The sequence below is a fragment of the Pristiophorus japonicus genome, chromosome 14 (genome assembly GCF_044704955.1).
Source record: "Pristiophorus japonicus isolate sPriJap1 chromosome 14, sPriJap1.hap1, whole genome shotgun sequence".
Taxonomy (NCBI): domain Eukaryota; kingdom Metazoa; phylum Chordata; class Chondrichthyes; family Pristiophoridae; genus Pristiophorus; species Pristiophorus japonicus.
Window position 1 is genome coordinate 13,474,381 of NC_091990.1, and position 12,593 is coordinate 13,486,973.

Below are 12,593 nucleotides of genomic sequence, written 5' to 3' on the forward strand. Positions count from 1 at the left end.
AGTTTGGTTAGCCCAATCTATATGTAGATTAAAGTCGCCCATGATAACTGCTGTACCTTTATTGCACACATCCCTTATTTCTTGTTTGATGCTGACCCCAACCTCACTACTGCTGTTTGGTGGTCTGTTCACAACTCCCACTAGCGTTTTCTGCTCTTTGGAATTCCGCAGCTCCACCCATACCGATTCCACATCATCCAGGCTAATGTCCCTCCTTACTATTGCATTAATTTCCTCTTTAACCAGCAACGCCACCCCACCTCCTTTTCCTTTCTGTCTATCCTTCCTAAATGCTGAATACTCTTGGATGTTGAGTTCCCAGCCTTGGTCACCCTGGAACCATGTCTCCGTGATGCCAATGACATCATACCCGTTAACTGCTATCTGTGTAGTTTAATTCGTCCACCTTATTCCGAATACTCCTCGCATTGAGACACAAAGCCTTCAGGCTTGTCTTTCTAACACACTTTGCCCCTTTTGAATTTTGGTTTAATGTGGCCCTTTTTGTTTTTTGCCTTGGATTTGTCTGCCCTTCACTTTTACTATTCTCCTTTCTATCTTTTGCTTCTAACTCCATTTTGTTTCCCTCTGTCTCCCTGCATAGGTTCCCATCCCCCTGCCATATTAGTTTAACTCCTCCCCAACAGCACCAGCAAACACTCCCCCTAGGATAATGGTTCCGGTCCTGCCCAGGTGCAGACCATCCGGTTTGTACTGCTCCCACCTCCCCCAGAATCAGTTCCAATGACCCAGGAATTTGAATCCCTCCTTTTGCACTACTGCTCAAGCCACGTATTCATCTGAGCTATCCTGTGATTCCTACTCTATGACTAGCACGTGGCACTGGTAGCAATCCTGAGATTACTACTTTTGAGGTCCTACTTTGTAATTTAACTCGTAGATCCTTAAATTTATCTCGTAGGACCTCATCCCGTTTTTTACCTATATCGTTGGTACCAATATGTACCACGACAACTGGCTGTTCACCCTCCCTTTTCAGAATGTCCTGCACCCACTCCGAGACATCCTTGACCCTTGCACCAGGGAGGCAACATACCATCCTGGCTGTGGACCCTTTACCTGCGGTAAGACCAACTCACTAAACGTGCTATTCACGTCATTCTCAGCATCGTGCATGCTCCAGAGTGAATCCACCCGCAGCTCCAGTTCCACAATGCGGTCCGTCAGGAGCTGGAGGCATACCTGACTTCCCACATAGTACAGGAGGAGCATAACACATGTCCGAGCTCTCCTGCCATGACTTAACCCCTAGATAAACTTAAATTGGCAACAACAATGCTAAAGGTTACTTACTGATATAGAAAAGAAAAAGAAAAACTACTCACCAATCACCAGCCAATCACCTTTCCCCTTGGCTGTGATATCACCTTTCGATTTCTTTCTGCTTCTATTTTGCCTTCTCACCCTGCTGCAGCTGCACAAGCTGGCCTCTCATGAACTCCCGAGCCTCAGCGACGTTGGGCCTTTTATAGCCGCACCTCCACGCACCTCCCGAGCCTCTCATGAACTCCCGAGCCTCAGCGACGCTGGGCCTTTTATAGCCGCACCTCCACGCACCTCCCGAGCCTCTCACGAACTCCCGAGCTTCAGCGACGTTGGGCCTTTTATAGGCCGCTCCTCCACGCACCTCCCGAGCCTCTCACAAACTCCCAAGCCTCAGCGACGTTGGGCCTTTTATAGGCCGCACCTCCACGCACCTCCCGAGCCTCTCACGAACTCCCGAGCCTCAGCGACGTTGGGCCTTTTATAGGCCGCTCCTCCACGCACCTCCCAAGCCTCTCAGGGGCTTCTCCAGATCTGTCTCAGCATCTGAAGCGCATTTTCAGCATGCCTATTGTCTGCTCTGATACATCTGGTGGAAGTGTGGCTTTCTTTATATCTCTCCTGAGCCTCAGTACTTGCCCTCCTCAAGGGGGTCATGAGCCACATCTTCAGTGGCTAGCCCTTATTTCCAAGCAGCGGAAAGTTTGTTTGGAGGAGCGAAGAGCTGAGAGAGGATGCACTGGCGCAGGACGAAAGAGTCATGGCAGCTGCCAGGGAATTTATGATGATCTTCCTATGGTTGCAGACGAGCTGCACATTGAGGGAGTGGACATTGGGGTTGACAAAGATTCCTGTGTGATGATGGTCACATGTGTGCAGTCAATGATGCCCTGCACCCGTGGGAAGCCAGCCAAAGTGGCAAAGCCAAGCGGCCCTTCAGTAACACTGGCTGCACCAATGGCAAAGTTGATATAATTGGCTGACTTGTCAAAGAGGGCATCGACAACCTGTGTGATGTATCTGTGGACTGTGAGTTGCCGTGGGCGCTGGTGACTTTGACAGCCATTGATAAGGTGTGCCCACCTGCTCCTCTGGGCTGCAGGTCTTGCTCCAGCAATGTGCACATGTCTGCGATGACCTGACACGATAGCTTGAGCCTCCTTTGGCACTGCTGCTCAGTTATGTTGAGGTAGCTCATCTTCTGCCTGTATACCCTGTGTTGGGGATATCGCTCTGGCTTGGTGCAGCCCTACGCTGATGCCCTTTGTCCTGTGCAGCATCAGGTGGTTGAGGAGAAGGTTGGTGGTGTTGTTATTGGTGCTGCTGCTGTGTCTGGTGCTGCTGGTGTTGGGGTTCATTGTGGTCCGAACTTATTCAGAAGAATGAGAGGTGATCTTCTCGAAACATAGAAGATAATGAGGGGGCTCAACGAGGTGGATGCAGAGAGGATATTTCCACATAGGGGGAACTAAAACTAGGGGGCATAGTCTCAGAATAAGGGGCCACCCATTTAAAACTGAGGTGAAGAGCAATTTCTTCTCTCAGAGGGTTGTAAATCTGTGGAATTCTCTGCCCCAGAGAGCTGTAGAGGCTGGAACATTGAATATATTTAAGGCGGAGATCGACAGATTTTTGAACGATAAGGGAGTAAAGGGTTATGGGGAGTGAGCAGGGAAGTGGAGCTGAGTCCATGATCAGATCAGCCATGATCTTATTAAATGGTGGAGCAGGCCCGAGGGGCCAAATGACCTACTCCTGCTCCTATTTCTTATGTTCTTATGACCAAGATGAGACAGTATAGACGGCACCCATGCTGATGGAATAAACGGCAGTTCAAGTAGAGATGACAGAAGCACTCTGTCAATGAGGTGACAGGTTCTAACAATGAGGTGACACTGGATGGCGACTTTGCTGGAAACACTTGCAGCCTATAGAAAGCTAAATCTGTGCTGGCAATGTAGTCAGCAACAGCTTCTGCCTGAGGAAAGTGATCAGCTGTGAGGTGGGAGGTTTTATTGTACTTTCCACATTGTGCACTGATCAGCTGGATCAATCGCCACTCAACTTCCGCCTCAGATTGAGAAACGTGGTTCCCAAGCTGTGCGATTCCTTGATCATCCACTGACATTTGAAAGGTAGGGTTAAAATGACTCAAGGGTCTGACAAGTGCCTAATAATGATTTAAATTAGCTTGCCTGCCTCTGCCGTTTGGGTTGCTGCCGCACCGGCAAACATGCCTGAGGGAAAGGCACGTGGGGGTGGGATGATGGCGGGTTCCTGACCCGCTGCAAGAGTTTTCAAAGTTGCCACCCGACCCGTCTCCAATCATGTCCTCACGTACCCCAGAAAATTCCGTCCGTTCACTCTGTTTCTCTCTCCACAAATGCTGCCTGACCTGCTGAGTGTATCCAGCATTTTTTATTTTTAATTCCTTGAAGTATTGTGTCAAGTTCTGATTTACACACATAAAGAATATATGCTAGCATTGGACAGGGTGTAGAGAAGAGCAATAAGACTGGTCCCAAGTGTAAAGAGGATGAGAAAAGATTTACGAAGCTTGAGCTCTACAGTTTGGAAAGAAGATAATTAAGTAGGGGAGATAATCTCATCGAGCTCTATAAAATATTAACTGGTGACCCTAGAATAGTAATTCGAAGGAATTCAGGCTAGGGGAGGTCTCAATTAATTAAAAGTAAATTTAAAATGGATATTAGGAATAATTTCACTCAGAGTGATAAATATTTTGAATAATTGGCTAGATGAGGTAATGGAGGACAAGATACTTGAGACATTCAAAATGCTGCTTGAGGTTCTAATTAAAGATTTAGTTCATAGAATCATAGAATGATACAACGCAAAAGGAGGCCATTTGGCCCCATCCCTGTTCTTTGAAAGAGCTATCCAACTAATCGCACTTTCCTGCTCTTTCCTCATTGCCCTGCAAATGTTTTCCCTTCAAGTATTTGTCCAATTCCCTTTTGAAAGATACTATTGAACCTGCTTTCACTGCCCTTGCACTGGAGGGATGGGGATTCCACAGGTGAAATAACATTTTATGATCTTTTTGTTTATGTTTCTGTGACTCCACCCTGTTTAGATCATGGGGTAGAGTCCACAGCATTGGAGCAACAGGCAGGTTAAATTCCACCCCTGTAGTTGTTTGAAGCTCATGGTTTGCAATGTTATCTTCCAACCTCCACCCAGTGGCTGTTGAAGGTCCACATCAACAACAACTTGTATTTATATAGCATCTTTAACGTAGTGAAACATCCCAAGGCGCTTCACAGGAATATTATGAGACAAAAAATTTGACACCAAGCCACATAAGGAGAAATTAGGGCAGGTGACCAAAAGCTTGGTCAAAGAGGTAGGTTTTAAGAAGCATGTTGAAGGAGGAAAGAGAGGTAGAAGGAGAGGTTTAGGGAGGAAATTCCAGAGCTTAGGGCCTAGGCAACAGAAGGCACGGCCACCAATGGTTGAGCTATTATAATCAGCGATACTCAAGAGGGCAGAATTAGAGGAGCGCAGACATCTCAGTGAGGTTGTGGGGCTGGAGGAGGTTATATGTATAGGGACAGGCGAGGCCATGGAGGGATTTGAAAACAAGGTTGAGAATTTTGAAATCGAGGCGTTGCTTAACCGGGAGCCAATGTAGGTCAGCGAGCACAGGGGTGATGGGTGAGCAGGACTTGGTGCGAGTTAGGACACGGGCAGCCGAGTTTTGGATCACCTCGAGTTTATGTAGGGTTGAATGTGGGAGGCTAGCCAGGAGGTAACAAAAGCATGGATGAGGGCATCAGCAGCGGAGGAGATGAGGCAAGGGCGGAGACCGGCAATGTTAGAGGTGGAAATAGGCGGTCTTAGTTATGCTGCGGATATGTGGTCAAAAGCTAATTTCAGAGTCAAATATGATACCGAGGTTGCAAACAGTTTGGCTCAGCCTCAGACAGAAATTGGGAAGAGGATGGAGTCAGTGGCTAGGGAATGGGGTTTGTGGTGGGGACCGAAAAGAATTACTTTGACCTTCCCAATATTCAATTGGAGAAAATTTCTGCTCATCCAGCAATGGTTGTCGGACAAGCAGTCTGACAATTTAGAGACCGAGGAAGAGTTGAGAGAAGTGGTAGTGAGGTAAAGCTGTGTGTCATTAGTGTACATGTGGAAACTGACAGTGTTTTCAGATGATGTCGCCAACGGACAGCATGTAGATGAGAAATAGGAGGGGGCCAAGGATAGATCCTTGGGGGGACACCAGAGGTAACAATGCGGGGGTGGGAAGAGAAGCCATTGCAGGTGATTCGCTGGCTACGATTAGATAGATAAGAGTGGAACCAGATGAGTGCAGTCCCACCCAACTGGACAACAGTGGAGAGGCATTGGAGAAGGATAGAGTGGTCAACTGTGTCAAAGACTGCAGACAAGTCAAGAAGGACGAGGAGGGATAGTTTGCCTTTGTCACAGTCACAAAGAACATCAGCCAGGGTTCATGTGCCCCATCCGACATCCACTGTTTGTGCACTTTCCAGTAAGGGTCACTAGATACGGATTGGGATCAGGAACCTTGGCTGATTTTCCCCTTTTCTTTGCCAAGCATCCAAATTGCAGCCCAACAATTGCTGAGATTTGCAAATTCATCACAGAACAGGAAGCGAATCTCAGACTGTCTGGTCTGTAAACAACTTCATTACACATCTGGCAGTGAATTTAATCAATAAAGCATCAGGGAGTTCACATTCTACAGAAAGGCCAGAAGCCTTTTCCCTTTAGATTAGAAACATAGAAACATAGAAAATAGGTGCAGGAGCAGGCCATTCAGCCCTTCTAGCCTGCACCGCCATTCAATGAGTTCATGGCTGAACATGAAACTTCAGTACCCACTTCCTGCTTTCACGCCATACCCCTTGATCCCCCGAGTAGTAAGGACTTCATCTAACTCCCTTTTGAATATATTTAGTGAATTGGCCTCAACTTCTTCCTGTGGTAGAGAATTCCACAGGTTCACCACTCTCTGGGTGAAGAAGTTTCTCCTTATCTCGGTCCTAAATGGCTTACCCCTTATCCTTAGACTGTGACCCCTGGTTCTGGACTTCCCCAACATTGGGAACATTCTTCCTGCATCCAACCTGTCCAAACCCTTCAGAATTTTAAACGTTTCTATGAGGTCCCCTCTCACTCTTCTGAACTCCAGTGAATACAAGCCCAGTTGATCCAGTCTTTCTTGATAGGTCAGTCCCACCATCCCGGGAATCAGTCTGGTGAATCTTCGCTGCACTCCCTCAATAGCAAGAATGTCCTTCCTCAAGTTAGGAGACCAAAACTGTACACAATACTCCAGGTGTGGCCTCACCAAGGCCCTGTACAACTGTAGCAACACCTCCCTGCCCCTGTATTCAAATCCCCTCGCTATGAAGGCCAACATGCCATTTGCTTTCTTAACCGCCTGCTGTACCTGCATGCCAACCTTCAATGACTGATGTACCATGACACCCAGGTCTCGTTGCACCTCCCCTTTTCCTAATCTGTCACCATTCAGATAATAGTCTGTCTCTCTGTTTTTACCACCAAAGTGGATAACCTCACATTTATCCACATTATACTTCATCTGCCACGCATTTGCCCACTCACCTAACCTATCCAAGTCACTCTGTAGCCTCATAGCATCCTCCTCGCAGCTCACACTGCCACCCAACTTAGTGTCATCCGCAAATTTGGAGATACTACATTTAATCCCCTCGTCTAAATCATTAATGTACAATGTAAATAGCTGGGGCCCCAGCACAGAACCCTGCGGTACCCCACTAGTCACTGCCTGCCATTCCAAAAAGTACCCATTTACTCCTACTCTTTGCTTCCTGTCTGACAACCAGTTCTCAATCCACGTCAGCACACTACCCCCAATCCCATGTGCTTTAATTTTGCACATTAATCTCCTGTGTGGGACCTTGTCGAAAGCCTTCTGAAAGTCCAAATATACCACATCAACTGGTACTCCTTTGTCCACTTTATTGGAAACATCCTCAAAAAATTCCAGAAGATTTGTCAAGCATGATCTCCCTTTCACAAATCCATGCTGACTTGGACCTATCATGTCACCATTTTCCAAATGCGCTGCTATGACATCCTTAATAATTGATTCCATCATTTTACCCACTACTGAGGTCAGGCTGACCGGTCTATAATTCCCTGCTTTCTCTCTCCCTCCTTTTTTAAAAAGTGGGGTTACATTGGCTACCCTCCACTCGATAGGAACTGATCCAGAGTCAATGGAATGTTGGAAAATGACTGTCAATGCATCCGCTATTTCCAAGGCCACCTCCTTAAGTACTCTGGGATGCAGTCCATCAGGCCCTGGGGATTTATCGGCCTTCAATTCCATCAATTTCCCCAACACAATTTCCCGACTAATAAAGATTTCCCTCAGTTCCTCCTCCTTAATAGACCCTCTGACCACTTTTATATCCGGAAGGTTGTTTGTGACCTCCTTAGTGAATACTGAACCAAAGTACTTGTTCAATTGGTCTGCCATTTCTTTGTTCCCCGTTATGACTTCCCCTGATTCTGACTGCAGGGGACCTACGTTTGTCTTTACTAACCTTTTTCTCTTTACATACCTATAGAAACTTTTGCAATCCGCCTTAATGTTCCCTGCAAGCTTCTTCTCGTACTCCATTTTCCCTGCCCTAATCAAACCCTTTGTCCTCCTCTGCTGAGTTCTAAATTTCTCCCAGTCCCCAGGTTCGCTCCTATTTCTGGCCAATTTGTATGCCATTTCCTTGGCTTTAATACTATCCCTGATTTCCCTAGATAGCCACGGTTGAGTCACCTTCCCTTTTTTATTTTTACGCCAGACAGGAATGTACAATTGTTGTAATTCATCCATGCAGTCTCTAAATGTCTGCCATTGCCCATCCACAGTCAACCCCTTAAGTATCATTAGCCAATCTATCTTAGCCAATTCATGCCTCATACCTTCAAAGTTACCCTTCTTTAAGTTCTGGACCATGGTCTCTGAATTAACTGTTTCATTCTCCATCCTAATGCAGAATTCCACCATATTATGGTCACTCTTCCCCAAGGGGCCTCGCACAATGAGATTGCTAATTAATCCTCTCTCATTACACAACACCCAGTCTAAGATGGCCTCCCCCCTAGTTGGTTCCTCGACATATTGGTCTAGAAAACCATCCCTTATGCATTCCAGGAAATCCTCCTCCACCGTATTGCTTCCAGTTTGGCTAGCCCAATCTATGTGCATATTAAAGTCACCCATTATAACTGCTGCACCTTTATTGCATGCACTCCTAATTTCCTGTTTGATGCCCTCCCCAACATCACTACTACTGGTTGGAGGTCTGTACACAACTCCCACTAACGATTTTTGCCCTTTAGTGTTCTGCAGCTCTACCCATATAGATTCCACATCATCCAAGCTAATGTCTTTCCTAACTATTGCATTAATCTCCTCTTTAACCAGCAATGCTACCCCACCTCCTTTTCCTTTTATTCTATCCTTCCTGAATGTTGAATACCCCTGGATGTTGAGTTCCCAGCCCTGATCATCCTGGAGCCACGTCTCCGTAATCCCAATCACATCATATTTGTTAACATCTATTTGCACAGTTAATTCATCCACCTTATTGCGGATACTCCTTGCATTAAGACACAAAGCCTTCAGGCTTGCTTTTTTAACACCCTTTGTCCTTCTAGAATTTTGCTGTACAGTGGCCCTTTTTGTTATTTGCCTTGGGTTTCTCTGCCCTCCACTTTTCCTCATCTCCTTTCTGTCTTTTGCTTTTGCCTCATTTTTGTCTCCCTCTGTCTCCCTGTATAGGTTCCCATCCCCCTGCCATATTAGTTTAAATCCTCCCCAACAGCACTAGCAAACACTCCCCCGAGGACATTGGTTCCGGACCTGCCCAGGTGCAGACCGTCCGGTTTGTACTGGTCCCACCTCCCCCAGAACCGGTTCCAATGCCCCAAGAATTTGAATCCCTCCCTGCTGCACCACTGCTCAAGCCACATATTCATCTGCGCTATCCTGCGATTCCTACTCTGACTAGCACGTGGCACTGGTAGCAATCCCGAGATTACTACTTTTGAGGTCCTACTTTTTAATTTAGCTCCTAGCTCCTTAAATTCTTTTCGTAGGACCTCATCTCTTTTTTTACCTATGTCGTTGGTACCAATGAGCACCACGACAACTGGCTGTTCTCCCTCCCATTTCAGAATGTCCTGCACCCGCTCCGAGACATCATTGACCCTTGCACCAGGGAGGCAACATACCATCCTGGAGTCTCGGTTGCGTCCGCAGAAACGCCTATCTATTCCCCTCACCATCGAATCCCCTATCACTATCGCGCTCCCACTCTTTTTCCTGCCCTCCTTTGCAGCAGAGCCACCTACGGTGCCATGAACCTGGCTGCTGCTGCCCTCCCCTGATGAGTCATCCTCCCCAACAGTACTCAAAGCAGTGTATCTGTTTTGCAGGGGGATGACCACAGGGGACCCCTGCACTATCTTTCTTGCACTGCTCTTCCTGCTGGTCTTCCATTCCCTATCTGGCTGTGGACCCTTCTCCTGCGGTAAGACCAACTCACTACACGTGATACTCACGTCATTCTCAGCATCGTGGATGCTCCAGAGTGAATCCACCCTCAGCTCCAATTCCGCAACGCGGACCGTCAAGAGCTCGAGGCGGATACACTTCCCACACACGTAGCGCCCAGGGACACCGGAAGTGTCCCCGAGTTCCCACATGGTACAGGAGGAGCATATCACGTGACCGAGCTCTCCTGCCATGCCTTAACCTTAGATACACTTAAATTGGTAATAACAATGTTGCAGTTCACTTACTGATATAAGAAAGAAAAGAAAAGCTACTCACCAATCACCAGCCAATCACTTACCACATTGGCTGTGACGTCACTTTTTGATTACTTTCTACTTCTATTTTGCTTTCTCTCCCGCTGTAGCTGCACCGGTATGATTACCGAGCTAATCACTCCAGTGCAGTACTGAGGGAGCGCTGCACTGTCGGAGGTGCCGTCTTTCAGATGAGACATTAAACCAAGGGCTTGACTGCCCCCTCAGGTGGACATAAAAGATCCCATAGTTCTATTTCGAAGAAGAACAGGGGAATTATCCCCAGAGTGTTCTGGCCAAAATGTATCCCTTAATCAACATTACAAAGACAGATTATCTGGTCATTATCACATTGCTGTTTGTGGGAGTTTGCTGTGCGCAAGTTGGCTGCCGTGTTTCTCACACTGCAACAGTGACTACACTCCAAAAGTACTTCATTGGCTGTAAAGCACTTTGAGACGTCCGGTGGTCGTGAAAGGTGCTATATAAAGGCTAGTTTTATCTTTTTTCTTTCTTTAGAAGCTTTGAAAATGGCTTACTTCAGACAACAGTTCACTTTTTCCTTAATACACATTACATGAAGCTGATGTTTGGTTCATTTGGTCCTTTAGTGGGTCACTAACCTGCAGTGAACGACTATTGGCCCCGAATCAGCAGGATTAGAAATCTTGACACGTCGTATAAATGCGAGGAGACCTGTCGCATGGTAGGGGACTCCATGTTCTGGCCAAGCTGTGAAATGAAACTGCTGCAGTTCATGTCTGGCTGAGTAACCTCTCTATAAGAAATAAAAGGAATCCATAAGTCAGTGTGTCAGCAGTGTTGAAGATGGACAATACGAAGAAAGGAAATCCACAAGTTACTTAAAATTGACAATGCTGTAAGTCAAAGGGATAAGGTCCCACTGATCTGTAAAATGGATGGAACCAAAGAGTAAAGTTACCAACAATTACTTTCATTTGTTTTAAACGTTTCAGTTCTAATTGCAAACATTTATTGTAGCTTTTATGTCTATAAATATGGGTATTCATAAAGGTGAAGCCAACCCTGTTCCTACTGCTTGATATTGAAGCCTCTCTAGAAAGTTGAGGAACAGACTTGCCAACAAAATTGAAAGCGCTAGAATTTGGCTAACTTTGGGCCTTTTGACCTAATTTTGGTTTGCTATTTGTCAAAAACTACAACAAAGTTGTGCCAGAAACAAAATACAAAGGGGGTAATTTTAACTTTGGCGATAGTACAAAATGGGCGATATCAAACAGGCCGCCCTTTCTACGCTCCACTCGATTTGTTCTTCCATTGAATTCATTGTTGTGTAGACAATTTATGCGCAGTTGTGTCCCTGATGGCATTGGTCGAGGAAAGAATGTTGCCTGGGACACACTGGAAAAAAATGGCTGCTCTCTTTCAAACAATGTCATGGGATCTTTTGCACCCACTGCAGCAGGCAGACAGAACCTCAGTTTAACGATTCATTTGAAAGGCCGTACCTCTGACAACGCAGATCTCCCTCAGTACTGAGCTGAAATGTCAACTTAGATTATGTGCTCAAGTCTGTTTTGCAGAAATTTGAAGAATTTGTTGCTGAATCTGATATGTCAAATCCTGCCTTAATTATGGAAAACAATTTTTCAAGATGAATACAAGGGGGAATTAGATCAACAGATCATGTAAAACAAGAATCAGAGGAATATGATGACAATTAGCATGGGATAGTGCATTAGATAGACCATTAAACAGACATGTCGGGAAAGCTTTCATGTCGTCAGCCTGCAGGAAACAGGTCCAGCATTTGGCAACGCTACATTAAAATATTCAACTTATGTGAAGTTTCTGGGCAGATATATAAAGTTCAGACCCTTACCCTTTCAAGTGAGAAGGTTCTCACAGTATACTCTGCTAGAAGCTCTGTTTTAATGACAGTAACCTTTATGTCTCCATACAGCTCTGTGTCATCAGGCCAATATTTACAGCATTTGACCTGTGGATATACACAAAAACACATAGTTTAACCTTTACACAACTCAAATTTGTTTGCAATTCAAAACTATTAAATATGACTCTTTTTCACCAAGTTTACACTCTGTTAATGAGGAGTGACATATACAGATGGGATGTGCTACTGCTACCATTAGCAACGATAGTCATTCAATTCATGACTGCAAACCACCAGTCTGTTCACCAAGTAGACATCTTCAGCTTGGTGACACTCATACAAACAATAATGCCCTGTTTATACTGCCTTTCGGATTTAAGAAGGACCTACCTGGGTTCCAGTCATAGAGAGCGGTCTTTAGATGTCCATGAGAGGTTAGTACCCAGCTGTGGGATCAGAGACATGCAGAAAGCCCATCCCAGAACTCTGAGACAGAATTGCCAAGAAACCTGTTCAAGACTGGTAGATGCTAGAATGGTGAGGGTCGGGACAAACAACATCTAAAATGCAC

General features: G+C 45.9%; 1 protein-coding gene across 14 annotated transcripts in view; it reads right to left on the minus strand.

Moving 5' to 3' along the window:
- Positions 1-12,593, minus strand: part of ptprub (protein tyrosine phosphatase receptor type Ub) — a 1,307,170-nt gene that overhangs the window by 63,978 nt on the left and 1,230,599 nt on the right. For all 14 annotated transcript variants that reach the window (XM_070898914.1, XM_070898921.1, XM_070898913.1 and 11 more), the window contains 2 exons: positions 12,011-12,127; positions 10,770-10,924 (listed from right to left, as the gene is read on the minus strand). In XM_070898914.1, the coding sequence (XP_070755015.1) occupies positions 10,770-10,924; positions 12,011-12,127 (272 nt within the window). The remainder of the gene's footprint in view (positions 1-10,769; positions 10,925-12,010; positions 12,128-12,593) is intronic.